The sequence below is a fragment of the Ascaphus truei genome, chromosome 5, assembly GCF_040206685.1.
Source record: "Ascaphus truei isolate aAscTru1 chromosome 5, aAscTru1.hap1, whole genome shotgun sequence".
NCBI classification, from domain to species: domain Eukaryota; kingdom Metazoa; phylum Chordata; class Amphibia; order Anura; family Ascaphidae; genus Ascaphus; species Ascaphus truei.
The window spans coordinates 104,867,022-104,881,595 of record NC_134487.1 but is presented as its reverse complement, the minus strand read 5'-3'; the positions used below and the strand labels follow the sequence as shown (position 1 = coordinate 104,881,595).

At 39.7% G+C, this 14,574-nt stretch overlaps 1 protein-coding gene across 3 annotated transcripts in view; it reads right to left on the bottom strand.

The window, feature by feature from the left end:
- Window positions 1–852: 852 nt before the first annotated feature.
- The window catches only part of CEP83 (centrosomal protein 83), a 33,899-nt gene continuing 20,177 nt past the window's right edge, over window positions 853–14,574 (bottom strand). For 2 of the 3 annotated variants that reach the window (XM_075600411.1, XM_075600410.1), the window contains 7 exons: window positions 13,088–13,237; window positions 11,805–11,880; window positions 10,175–10,332; window positions 8,425–8,554; window positions 6,779–6,882; window positions 2,420–2,606; window positions 853–1,588 (listed from right to left, as the gene is read on the bottom strand). In XM_075600411.1, the coding sequence (XP_075456526.1) occupies window positions 1,397–1,588; window positions 2,420–2,606; window positions 6,779–6,882; window positions 8,425–8,554; window positions 10,175–10,332; window positions 11,805–11,880; window positions 13,088–13,237 (997 nt within the window). In that variant the 3' untranslated portion in view covers window positions 853–1,396. Of the gene's footprint in view, window positions 1,589–2,419; window positions 2,607–6,778; window positions 6,883–8,424; window positions 8,555–10,174; window positions 10,333–11,804; window positions 11,881–13,087; window positions 13,238–14,574 lie in introns of those variants that run through there. The other variant, XR_012801696.1, reaches the window with a different exon arrangement.

Sequence of the window (14,574 nt, the reverse complement as noted above, 5' to 3'; positions counted from 1 at the left end):
AGCTGTTGAGGTACACTGACTGAAGAATTTATTGAAACTGAAAGGCAGCCATAATGTTAGTCACACAATCAGTATTTTGACAGATTTATAACAGGAGCACCAAACAATTGCCAGCTTAGGTTTAAAGAAAAGGGAGGAATGTAGTATTGCTGTTTAATGGTTGGAAGACCTTTTGAAGCAGCAGTGCCACCTACTGGAAATCAAAAAGCATTGGAAGTCATATTGGTTCTTTATTCATTGTTATAAAGTAACAAAATGACAGAAGTAGGTAGTATGATGCCTTTTACTGGTCCAACATAACCGATCAGTTACAAGTTTTTAAACCTCACAAAGGATGGCAGTAACACAGAAACAGAGGATATTGGCTATAGCATCTTAGAGCAATGTGATCTAGTGTTATGTTTGTCTAAAGCACTTATTCCCATGATCTGTTATTTATTCGATTACCACATGTATTACTACTGTGAAGCGCTATGTACATTAATGGCGCTATATAAATAAAGACATACAATAAAGACATACAATACAGTTACTGTACAATAGATACAAAGAGGATGTGTGATATGACAAGGTGTGGTCACATCACACTAGTGTTTCTGCATCCATCCTGTCATCGTAACAAATGTTAACACTAGCCTGGCAGCATACACCCTGTAATATCACACATCCTGCTAATATCCATTGCAGCTGTATATCAGCTCTCTGCAATACTGTGTGCGTTCTCTCTCTCGTTTCTGTGCTACTGCCATATCCGATTAAGAACTGAAAAGCTCGAAAGCTTGTAATTGATCAATTTTGTGTTGGTCAATTAAAAAGGTATCATACTACCTACTCCTCCCTTCTTTTTTTACATTACTACTGGAGATCGAAAGGCCTACAACATTACCATTTTAGAGGATGCAAACGAAATTGTGGATCAACAGGTCTGGAATGTGCCAAACAATCTTTCAATAAAGGCTCCACCAGACAAAGGCCAACAGGTCTGAAATAGGTGAGAGGTGACTCATAACCTATGCCACTCAAGTTTTTGTGGGCCTTTTACCTGGGGGTTTACAATGCTCCAGGGCCTTTTACATGCTCTGCTACTTTTATGAGAAAGTGGCTAATTATGTGACAGTGCTGACTTAAGTCAACTTAGCATCTGTTGCTAAAAGATGTAATAGTAATATATTGCACTGCTTTGCAGATTCTTCCAACATACAGGGGACTTAACATTTTATTTAAGGTAATCGGATATATCATATGTTTGTTTGTGTCTTTTCTCCAGAAAAAAAAATGACCACCAAACTATTTAAATAATATTCATTGAGTGAGAGGGAGATGCAGTGTATTTTTTAGCGTAATTTTAAGTCAAAAACAAAAATGTGCAACCACAATGCAATTATTTAATATTTGTCTAGGAATTGGAACCCGTTAGTTCACTTATATCTTCCTCCTCAATATTTCTTCGATGTGATGCTGACGCACTGGCCTCCATCTTGCTGCGCTCTGCAGGTGGTCCAAGTTCTTCCAGTTGCTTCCTCTGTGTGGTTTCCAATTCCTCAAGTCGCTTACGCAGCAGGGAGAGTTCTCTTTGATGCTGCTCCTCCTAGGAAGTCATCAGAAAATAAAAGGATAAAATGGAACATATAAATGCTAAACCGTTCTCCAAGTACAGTCTCAGTTATCCCAAGTTATAAATCATTCAGATAAGTATGAGTTAGAAAACATTTCTTTTTTTTATTCCACTTTATCCTTTGGAGGCACCATTGCTGACTACTGTAAGACTGTGCTGCATTGCAACCAAGAAGTGGCTTTATGTGAGGTAAAATACTTATCTTTTTTAGGAAAAGCAGAGCAATATTATACCTACCAAATGCTACAATTTAAAACAGCACTGTAACATGGATATCGATATGGAAAGTATAAATAATGTAAAACACGGTTACATAAGCGATCCAAGATTTATTAGAGATAGACCAAAGTATGGAGAACATGTATTCTTAATTACATAAACATTTTAAACAAGGAAACCCAAACTCACTTTGGCCCCTTGCTACTGTACGACCACGTACTAAAACATTGTGCACACAACAGCAACTTAATGTGATGCATACAAATACAAACATGGTTAAAAGAGGAAGACAAAATGTTTTCATATGAAGGTGTATGATTCTGATGGACATTGCTGGAAGACTTTCTTTTTTAATTATGCATATAAATATTTGGGATTACGTATATAATCACATGCCTGGTGAAACACATTAGCATGGAATACATTGAGAATTAGGTCTTTGTAACAGGAAAATGGTCTATGAGCAAAATCAGACATGTGTACTACTTCACAGTAAGTGTTGAATTACTATATGTATATATCTTTATCCTGGTGTATACTTTTCGGATGAGAAAGCATTAGGGGATATGAAATACAATGTTTTACCTGAGCACCACGGAAAGACAATTCAGTTCCTGGAACCATTGTGGATGAGAGATAACTGACTGGATTGAGTAGTCCAGAAGCTGAAACATTTGGGCCCAAAATTAAACTTCGAAATTCATTGTGCCTGCGTTGTAGCTCCTTTAGCCGTTTCTGAAGACGTCCAAATTCTTCATGGGGAACATTCTGTCTAAAGGATTGATAATAAGTGAAGCTTCTTATACGAGCAATATATAAAGAGAGAAGTCAATAACTTTAAAAAGACAGTTCCATTGAACTGATAAAAGTTTTTTATACAAATATGCTTTGACTTCCTTGTTTTTTTTTTTTTTTTTAAATCTTTGTAACATATAGATATTTATTTCTGAAATGTTCTAGTATTGTTTTGTGCAATGTGGTGGCATAAAATGGCTTTTCCTCTTAAGGTTTAAAAAAAAAATGCCATGAATCTTGAGTACTGCAATGTTTTTTTGTTTTTTTTTAAAGAAAAGTGTTTCCTATTGCATATCACATATACATTTACAAATATGCCACCTAAATGAAAAAAAAAAAGCTAAAATTGTGAAACCAGTAAAGGATTACTCAGTGGTTTGGTTTCCCTTTATTGCAACTCTTATATATCGGTAAATGAACAGCATCTTTAAGGCTTTTATTAGTATGTAACTTAAACAAATTATATTGATGTTATCTTGGTATAATAATCAAACCAAGAGGCAGAAGAGTTGACCGTCAGTGAATAAAACCATTAAAAGTAATTTAGTTCTAATAACATGGCTTTATGACCAAATATAAATAATATATAAATCACGTGTGTATTCTCCAGAGCTGATGTATTGTATACAGTAAGGGTAAGCACACCTTTGAAGAAGCAACACTTGCTTTTTGCGAAACACGTAGGAGGAGGTATTTTTGGAGGAGTTCTGTCCCTGTGGTCTTTCCGTAGGAAGTCCGGAGCACACAGGAGTAACTTCACCGCAGCTACATTGCGGAAGACCCTCCAGATGGCACCATGGTCTAACACAAGTGCTTTACACACACTTACACACACACTTACACACTCATACTATTTACGTACTTTGCAAGTGCATTTGTAATGGGTTTTCTTTTTCTTGTAGTAAATCGTTTAATAGTCTATACCAGGGGTGCGCAAACTTTTGGTGCCACGCCCCCTGCCTGCTCTTCCACAGTGCTCGCGCGCCCCCACCCTCCCACCCCTTACCTTTGTGTCGACATCAAATGACGCCACGTCGCCCAAAGCCGGCTGAATCAAGGTAAGTGAGTTGCAGAGGCCTTGCGCGGTCCCCGGCATTTAAATTAAATGCCATGGGGAAGAGCGCAGGGCCTCTGTAACATTCACCGCCCCCTTGACCTCCCTTATCCCATGCTTTATACTTTATTTTTCCTGTACAGGTGGTCTTTGGTATCCGACGGTTCGCTTTCCGTCGAACGCCTTATACAATGCCGCATAATGCAGTCCGCTGGACGCATTATCGGACATCGGAACCGCTTATCCAGCACACACCGCCACGGATTAACATTGACCCGCAATCCGACGGCCCGCTATCCGACAGCAGTTTGCGGGACGCATTCTGTGTGATAAAAGAGCACCAACTCTATTATAATTTTGCAAAGTGATGCATACAGTGTTGGCGCTACATAAATAAAATGACACATAAAACTAACAGGGTGGCAGAAATGGCAAATCTTGTTGCATTAACTTTTAAAGCCTTAGGCTGCGGTCCCAGTGACTGCCACAGCGCACGCCTCGGCGTGCACTGTGCGCACAAACACCAGCCCCCCAGTCACTCAGGGCCGAGTACATGCGTCGGCGCTCATTCAGCAGCCACGCTGTACTGCAAGATTCCACACACTCAAAAAAATTGTGTGTGGAACTTGCGACGGCGCCGTGGCCACACCCCGCCGGCAGTTCAGCCAATGAGGGCGAACCAGCCGCGTGAGGTCATGGCCACGCCCCTGCAAAAACCCAAACACGCCCCCTCCCGTCGCAACCTCTCCCTCTCTCTTGAGACCGCAGATCGCGGTTAGTGCTGTGCACGCGCCGCCCCCCCCCACCGGGCGCGCGTCACAGTGATGACTGGGACTGCAGCCTTACGCGTAGGAGAGCTACAGGCTACTTGACACAACCTCATGAAAGACAGCCTGTATGGTGGCAACAAAACAAAACAGGCTGCAACATCATTGGTTGTGTCATCCTATTGGGTGGCTGTTTAAATCTCTTTTAAAAAACAGGAAGTAATACAAATAACCTCACCAGAAAGTATATCAGGAACTTGGGGGTCCTGGAGCTGAAAATAGTGTGGTTCAGCTCTGGAGGACCTCCAGTTCCAATAATTTAAAGCTGCAGTTCAGTCTTTTTTTTTTTTTTTTTTTTTTTTTTTACATTTATTTTTTTACTTCAATAGTTTTATGTGTGCAATCTCTAATTACCTAAAGAACAGTATAGCTGCAGCTCAATTCGTTTTCCATGTATTGATAGGTCGAAATTTGGTGACATATTAAAAGCTGGCATTTGTTTATAATTTGCTTGACTGGCAGTGGAAGCTCATGAATATTCATGAGCACTCCTGCACTGACAAGTGCTAGAGGGAGGGCAGGGCTGACAAAGGGGTGTGCCAGGGCTTGTGACAGGACATGAAGGGGCAGTGTCTTAGCAAATGGCTGTTAAAATAGAATACAAGAAAATTGGTCTTTCAAAGTTGTTTTTTTAAAAACAGAAAATGCTAAAAGTATTTTTTCTTACTACAGAACTGATTTATTAAAAAAAACAAACATGCAGGATATTGACTGAACTGCAGCTTTAAAAGACAAATGGAAGTTACATAGGGTGCAAAACAGCAAGTTTGTGGCCTCATGTAAACTAAAGTAAAGCCAAAAGAAGGCAAGTGCAACCATCATGCCATCAGACTGGCAGTAAAACGACATGAACAGCAGCATAGGCACAAGCTTGATACCATACTATGCCATAGTAAGTAGTGCTGAGTAAAACACAGATAGGCGCCTTGATGGTCTATGCCCGATCCATATGCCTATGGTATAGGATCAAAGCCTAAATCTGCACACAGTAGAGACCTATCCTGGAGACCCAAAGGCCTTTTGGGGCAAAGTTCTGCAACAGTCAAGAGCTACACATTTAGACAAACAGGATGAGGGAGCAGGATACACGATATATCAAAAGATAAACAAATAAAGCAGAATATAGTGTAATATTGTGTTGAACACCACTGATAGAACTAAAAAAGCTTCAAAGGTTCTACTCACAAGCGTGTGCGTAAAAGAGGCACGTCACACAAACAGATGAGATGTGCAGGAAACAGGTCTGTCTGGTAATAGATGTGACATTTGGTTGATAGATTGATTAGGGTATGCTGGAGTGGAAAACGGGGGAGACACCATAGCGCAGACGGCAAGCAATAAAGTTTAATAATACTAATTGTCTCACAAATGCGCATTCACATAATATACGTTTAAAAAAGCAATAAAAGAGAATTTTGGAGCGGCGACGTTCTCACCACCGCCTCTCTTCTCACACGAGTCCACGCCGAGGGAACACACGTGATGAGCGGGTGCAGCTTCCAAATGCGGCCGCATAGTATTATTAAACTTTATTGCTTGCAGTCTGCGCTATGGTGTTTCCCTTGTCTTCCATTCCAGCACACCCTAATCAATTTATCAACAAAAGGTCACATCTATTACCAGACAGAAGTTTCCTGCACATCTCATCTGTTTGTGTGACGTGCCTCTTTTACGCACACGCTTATGAGTAGAACCTTTGAAGCTTTTTTTAGTTCTATCAGTGGTGTTCAAGACAATATTACACTATATTCTGCTTTATTTGTTTATCTTTTGACATACCGTGTATCCTGCTCCCTCCTGTTTGTTTACTGTGTTCCAAGGAAAGGAAGACTCTTTCCATTCTCTGAAGGTTGAGTAGGTCGCGGTATTTGTCTTTAGATTGTTACTTTTAATTCCTCTACAATAGTGGTGTTTTTACTCTATCCCTGCTGTGGATATTATATGCACTCAGATTTCTCCTTTTACACTAAAGAATCACTGCTGGGTTATTATAAGAGGATAGTATCTTCACTGTGTATACATCTCCCCCTGTCATCAGCCATCTTTCCACTCACTATCCTTAGCGCCAAACCTGTTTTTTTCTGTTAAAAGCTACACATTTGCCTGCACTCCCCCCTTCCATAGCAAAAGAGAAAAATGAGCAAGACATGTAGAGGGAAACACACAGACACAGACACACACACCCTGGTGGTCACAAGTTAGGCATCAGTTCATACTGGCCTTCAATGCCTTTCCTGTGTGACTTATTGTTTGAATTAGTCATCTTACCTATTGAATACATGTTTTTGAGTCTCAAGTTCTTCCTTTTTTGCTTCTAAAAGTTCAATTTTTTCATGAAGTCTTCTGCATCTGTTCTCGTTTAAATTCTTCCTCTGTGTGAAAATTAATGAATAAGGAAAATGTGAAAAGTGGGGACAGCACATTTTTACAGCTCTTTGCATTATTGCACCGACTTGGCAGCTTTCATGTCTATGTCAACGAAGCACAAATGAGTAATTTAAACATTTCCTAACCTCTACAATAAAATCCCAGAACAAATTAAAGTATGCAGCTGTTACAGAAATCAACATGCTCGTATACGCGCATTGAATTTACATTTAAAGAATTATCGGAAGAAAAACAAATAAATATATCAGCATGAAAGAAAGAAAGTGCTCCTTGGTGCTGGATCTCCAGCTTAGTGCACAAAGTCATGTGACCATGTAAAGAAATGATTTAAAAAAATCTGTCTCAATGTAAATTCTTACAAGTGTATTTTCTTGTAAACCACCTCATAGTGAAATAATACTTCAACTATTTCAAGTGACCAATTATTCCTTAATCCCACACTTTGAGATGATGGTTCAGTGATATCAGGACTGTGATGTTAGCAGATAGGACAGTCTGTATAGAGTATAACTTTAAAATACTTTCAATTGTTAATTTCTTTCAAGCATCCAAAAAGGATTTGTGGATAATCCAAAGGTCATCCAGGCTTCAGGACTCTGGACAATCAAAAGGTTTATGAACACTCACGAACATGGTTTGTTGTTTTTCTCCAACTCCATTTACAAATATATCAGCATACCTCTTAGGAAAAGAAAAAAGCTAACTTACTACGAAAGAGTCATTTTCCAAAAAATAATGATTAAGTGCATACTGCAGATACATTAAGAAGAACAAGGGGACACTGTATATTCCCAGGATTATCAGCGTTCTGCAGAGGATGAAATATCTTAAAGCTTGCCATAGTAATTGGCTTCAGTCAAATACGGGATGCGCACAAACTAAATTTGGACTATACAAACTACATTAGAGGATATGGGAACCAAATTCGTTACTGGTGGTACTGTAGACTATTTTTGCATACCAACTTTTCATTGTATGTCATCTCTAAATGTCAAACACATTGTATATGACCCCTAGTTATTTGAAGTGAATTAATCAATAACTGTGCGTTACCCCACTTCAGAAGGAAGAGGGAAACTGAACCACTGAGCAACATTGCTGCATATATGAAACGTTGTTTCCTTTCCTCTGAGATAGTTTGACTCTCCTCTAGCAAAGTTCTAGTTTGGTTTAGTAGATCACAGTACCAAGATGTAGCATATTACTGCCCAAAACCCAAAGTAAATACTGTATATGGGCATTTAAAATACCACTTTGCATAATTGAAGGTACTGCTTGTTTGACATTTCTATTTTAGGTATGAAAAGTTAGGGGGAAGTCTACATGAAAGTAAAACACAAATAGAAAAAGTGTCAAACTTGGAACTTACTTCTCAAAAATGCCCAGTCTTATTTCTGTGAAATGTAGCAAAGTCTGTGGGAGCACACACTTACATACATGTAGGGACACATTGTGTCTGGAAAAGTTAAAGCGCGGACACTGTATGCAGTGCTGTATATATAGCAAATACTGTACAATATTACTACCTTCTTCTGGGCAACAGCAGCTCTGTGCAGTTTCTCTTTCGCCTGGCTGTACTTTTCCTGAAATTCAGATAGCTGCTGTTGATACTTGTGTTTTTCTTCTAGCCATTCAATGTGGCTCTCCTCTATCTTTCTGTATAAAACAAAATTAAAATGAAAATGTACACTACAGGAACACGTTTGGTAGCCAACACTTTTTTTTTTTAATACAACTGGTTTATTTTAGATACGTCACAGCATTGTTAATCCAACTTACTCCATACAAGTAGACTTTTTTGTATAAAGTCTTCCAAGTTTGCGACCAAGTTAAAATTCTGCACATTTTTTTTAAAGCAATAGCATAATGTGATGGTTCATGTCGTGCTGCTCTATGTCTTACTTTTCATGTTTTCAAATCTTCATTTTTGCGGTTTATTTTTTTACTGAACCAACAAAGAAAATAGCTTAACTAATCATCAAAGTACAAGAATCTGATGTGAAAGGGTCTAGTGCTAGTGGGTGGACTTGTAATGTGGTGTATGCTGCTCCCACTACCTAACTGTTATACCTATTCACGTGGTTGGTATGATCAGATTGCTATAGGTTAAGCATGAAACATGGTTATTAAAAACTGAAGTATCACTAAACTGCCGTTTACATATTGAGGGACATTTGGGGCCACTTTCCACTATTGGAGACTGATTTGATTACAGATAATCAAATTCACATGGCATTAGCAGAGACTACCTTTTGCAACCTGAGTGTAAATAGTTTAACATTATATTTTGCTGTGCGCAGAGTTGCCGCCCCTGTTACTATCCGTTCCATACGGCCATATACTGTATTCTGAAGAGCCTGTGTGAAAATATCAATACGCCACCATAATAGCACTTTTTGTTGGAGCTTTCACATAATATCTCTGTGACCATGGCTGCCATCTGTTAGGGTCTTAATTACAGTAACATGTTACTTTGCAACAGTAGGTTGTGTCTCTAGAAACTCTGGGGGTAAAGTAAGAAGCAATATAGTAGCAATTTGTAATAATTTTAGAGTTGGGGACTCTTACTTTCAGTTACACAGTTCACATTTCAACACATTTGTACCATTTCTACTTTCGGATATACTACTACATTTCTCCTAATTTTTAAGCAATGAGGAAATGTTGCTTCTTTGGTTAAATGTACAGAAAATATGTAAAACATGTGCGAACTTGGACACATTTGCACATTTCTAATGGCAACCTCTGTCGTCTTAATGAGCGAGAACATGTTAAGTATTTTCAACCTTACAGGGATATATTTTTTAGCAATTAATCTCTAAAATTCAACTACAGAATTTAAAGAATGACTGCTAAAAACAATTGTAAAAAGAAATGACTTTATGGCAAGAAGAGCAGATTGCTGTTTTAAAGGCAAAAATGACATGTTACTTTCCAGATGTACAAAAATGCAATCATTAAAGGATCCTAATGTGACATCTCCCCGAGTTTACTTTGTTGGAAGTGGAGATGGTTTCTTAAAATAAACAGATATAATTTAGTTCTGGTTTATATTTTATTTATAAAATGTTTTACCAGGAAGTAATACGTTGAGAGTTACCTCTCGTTTTCAAGTATGTCCTGGGCACAGAGCTAAGACAGATATGTACTTACAGCAGACATTTATTTATTCACTTTACACCATTATTTTGCACAACACTTTGTTAAGACTCATTGGCTCAATATTCCCAAAATTATATATAAACATTAAAAAAAATCCACTCCAATCAGACTTACTTTTCTGCGTCTTGCTGGGCCTTCTCTGCCTGGCTTCTTGCACTACGGTTTTCCTGTTTCAGCCGCTCCACCATTTCCCGGAGCTTTTCATTAGCATGCAGCAAGCTATTTTCTGACTCCGAGAGCGAGCTTACTTGAATGAGCAAATCTTGAATTTGCTATAAAGAATACATACAAAATTATGTTTTGTCCTACGTAACAAGTGAAGTTATGGTGTATACATAATAGCCATCACGCATGCTATAGGAATTATTCACAAGTAAGCAGTAACAGTTGTAGCCAATGTCCATTCTTTACTTCATTTTTTTTATTTATCATTCAGTGTTTACCATTATATGACAGCTGTCTTCCATCTAAATTTGTATTAAATGAAATAAACAAATTCCCTAGTATTACACAAACAATGCGAGATATAGCATGGCCATAATCACACTATGACTTGCAATCAAGCGCAAATAACCTCCCTATATAAATGTGCACAAAAATAAACCAGATATTTTCACTTTCCATTGTGTTGTCACAATACTAGTACATTTTAGAGCTGCACGAGTAGCCTTATTGATATATCACTGTCCAGATGCATTCCAAAGCACTTGAACAACCCCAAAAATGTTTCTAGACTATCACAGACATTTATATAGGTGGGGACAAGAATTGTATTTCTGCTTTTGAAAAGAAAAGAAGGTTACGTTTAGATTTACTTTTCTGTTTCAATGGGGGGGGGGGGAAGACATTCATCTTAAAACTAAATACCTTGCAAATGATTTCATTAAACATTTATTACAACGTAAGGTTTTGAAATAGATTATAATTTTAAATATGATACGTCCTTACTTCCGCTTCTCACTGAAATTCAGAGATGGGCAAAGGAAGGGATAAAGAGGAAGCAGGCAAAGAGATATGGGGCTGTGGCGGCGAACCAGGGCCCATGCTGCGCCAGATAAGTAATTAGAGCACTGTAAAGGTTAAACAAGCAATCCCATTGTTTCCTCGTACCTAAATTTAATAGCAAGTCACACGTCCATTACATTGTGGCTGGCTATCGGGCCGCTGTATGCTGGAGATTTGATGGTCATTTTGTTTCCCCTGGGAGAAGAAATACTGGTATACTGTATTGGCAAACTTCAGTATAGCAGCACAAAATAGGATGATATGGGGCTGGGGGGGGGGGGGGGCGAGGGGAAGTGAAACTGTTAGTGCCTCTACTGGCAGTCTGAACCTTGGAGGTGGTTTCACTTTCAGTTTCACCATCAGTCTGTCACGTGTGCAGATAACGACAATTCTTCCTTGATTAAAACAGCGGTTTCCATTGTTCATGTTTTTATTTTCCTCCCACTTACTTTGGAGAACCCATGAAACAACTAAGACAGCATATGTCTTACCACCAAGAGACCCCCAGTTCACTTGATATATAGATCAGTTTGCCCTTGATGAACATACAAATTTTCTGCTAAAAAGTCAGCGAGTTAGAGAATGCATCTAGGACACGTGGTGTCCCTCTGCCATATTGGCATGCTATGGTACTGCTCTTTTGCCATGTTCAAAGAAAAGTAGCTCTAGTGGCTCCAGGCTACGCAGTTAGTCTCCCAAGACTTAAATAATAGTGCATATTCTGGACACAAAGCATTACCTGTTTAAGATCTGCTTCATTGTGTTTCTCTTTTTGCAGCTGTTCTGTGTAGAGTACTTGCTGTTGAAGTTTTGACCTAAAAAAAAGTAAATCGGGAAATAGTGGATTGTAGTGTTGTAACCGGTTCCGGGTAACCGGGGGGAAAATAAATAACCTTGCCGGGTAACCGGGTACCCGGCCAGGTAGTTTTGGCTTACCTGCAGCCGGCGGAAGAGGGTGAGGAGGACCACGGCGACATCCTGGTGGCGGTGGGAGCAGTGAAAGACATCCAGGTGGTGGCAGCAGACATCAATCTTCAGCCGGTGGTAGCAGCACAAGACATCCTTCACTGACGGTGCGAGCATGGGAACGTGACCGGAGCAGGAGCGTTACTATTGGACAGACGGGTAGGAGCGCGACTTACGACTTCCGGTGCAGCTCCTCCCCAGCTGTCCAATAGTAACACTCCGGCTGTGGTCACGTCCCTCTGTCCCACCGGCACCGGCTGTGAAGGATGTCTTCTGCTGCTCCCACCGGCTGAAGAATGATGTCGTCAGCAGCCACTGCCACCACAGGATGTCTTCCGCTGCTCCCACCAGGATGTCGCCACGGTCCTCCTTACCCTCTGCCTGCAGGAAAGTTTTCTGCGGCTCTGCTCCTACCATCCACCAAGTGGAGACTGAGGGAGCAGAGCAGAACGGAAATTATCCGGCACCGGGATCCAGCCGCCTGGTGCTGGGTCCAGGTAATTTCCAGGTACTGAAAATATTGCCGGGTACCCGGTACATCACTAATGGATTGTAAGTGTCACGGGCTGTGAAGGGGTGAAATCCATTAATAAACCCCTCCCATGCTATGGGCCAGAAATTAAGAGTCCACCTTGCAGCAAAGGGTTTAACAGTGTTGAAATAGAAAGGCACAAAAATATAGTGACAGGTTAATAAGCTCCAGAGAAATATTACTTTTTAATGAGAGGGCATTTACTATTTTCCAATATAGCAACTCAGTATCTTCCTGCCTTTTAAAGAAATCATGAATAGGGATTTCATAGACCACGGTTAAGGATTGGCTCTCACTTAGCTTCCTCTTAGTGGCCACTTTAAACTGCCAAAAATGCTTGTTTGTCTGAAGTACTGATCTCTTCAACATGAAGGCTCTCATGGGTAAGACGTGTGGCTGTGTTATATAAAAAAAAAAGTTCAATAATAAGCACGCAGTGCGGCTTGTTTCCAGTTCCAGTATGGCCTGCAAAGGGAAAATCCATATTATACTGTATATAAAACCTTCTAAAAATGTATATAAACCTCAAACTTTGAAGCTCCCTTCTAGCGGACTCCTCTGCCATCTGTACGGCATGCAATTTCTCTTCCAACTGACCAATTTCAGATTGTTTTTGGTTATTTTGTTCCACTTTAAATCGCTCCAGTTCAGCGATACGATTTTCAAACTCCAGCCTAAAAAGAATGTAAGCACAATGGAAAAGTTCTTACAAAAAGGTGCAATCTGGAATTGTACATTCTTTTTTTAAAGATGCATTAATACAAATACATAAACAATTCTCCCTCCCCTTCTTTGCTCTCTGAAAGGGAGGTGGATGTGCAAGTCCTGGAGATGGCCGATATACATGGTTTCTATGTTTCCAGGTCCCTACGGAGTGAAAAAATATATTTTCTGAATTTAAAAAAAAAACGAATACAACTGATTTTAAAAATGATCACATTTGTTTTTTAACGTGAACTGTATTGCCAAGCTGTTCATATTTTTAAGAAGTATTACCCATTTAACAAGGTATGTTATACGTTATCTCTTTATTTTACGCTGTAGCACTCCAGAGATAGTTGCTTATACCTTAAAGGCTTTTGCAGAGTATAAAAAACATGGTAGTAAATTACACTAAAAAGGAGAAAAGGTTTCCTTGCTTAAGGATTACATGTGCACTTAGAAATGTGTCAAAGTAAAAGAAATTAATGAAACCAGAGAGCTGAGAACAGAACATTACTTAAATCTTATGCGTTTGCCTGGTTTTGTAGTCTGCTCGTTTTTAGCCTGATGTGCATCAGTCTAATGTCAAGTGTGATGTTGATTGTATAACCTAATTTTGCAACATATTGTTAAAGCAGCAATACAAACTCCCCCCCCCCCTTTTTTTTCTTCTATTTTTATATGTAAAGCATGTGACAATATATCATTCTACATTCTTACCTAAGCTGGCAATTGTTTGGTGCTACTGTTATAAATCTGTAAAAATCCTGATTGTTTGCGTAACATAATGGCTGCCTAAGTCGGTGGTCTGTGTAACTCAGCAGCTATAATATACAGGCAGTCCTCGGTTATCCAACGGAATCCGTTCTGGAAGTAGCTAGCGTTGGATATTGAAACCGTTGTAAAGTGAGTCCCATGTTAATCAGTGGCGGTGAGCGTTGGATAACGCATTCCGGTGTCGGAAAAACGGCCCATAGGGTTGCATTGTAAACTGTTGGATATGCCATACGTTGTAAAGTGAAACGTTGGATAACAAGGACTACCTGTATCCTTATATTACTATGGTAACATTATCTATAATTAGGCCGCGTCCATGGTGAGCACGACGGCGCGGGCAGCGCGATCAAAATGTCATGCCTCTATAAGGCAGGCCATAGAGCGCGCAACCGCACTCGCGATGCAGAGCACCGGCGTTGCGCGAGAAAACAAATACATGTGTGTGGCGCGACGGCCGGGTCACGTGATGGTTCGCTCAATGAGGGCGAACCAGCTCCGTGACGTCTCCCCATAGCGTCTACCCTAGGCCACA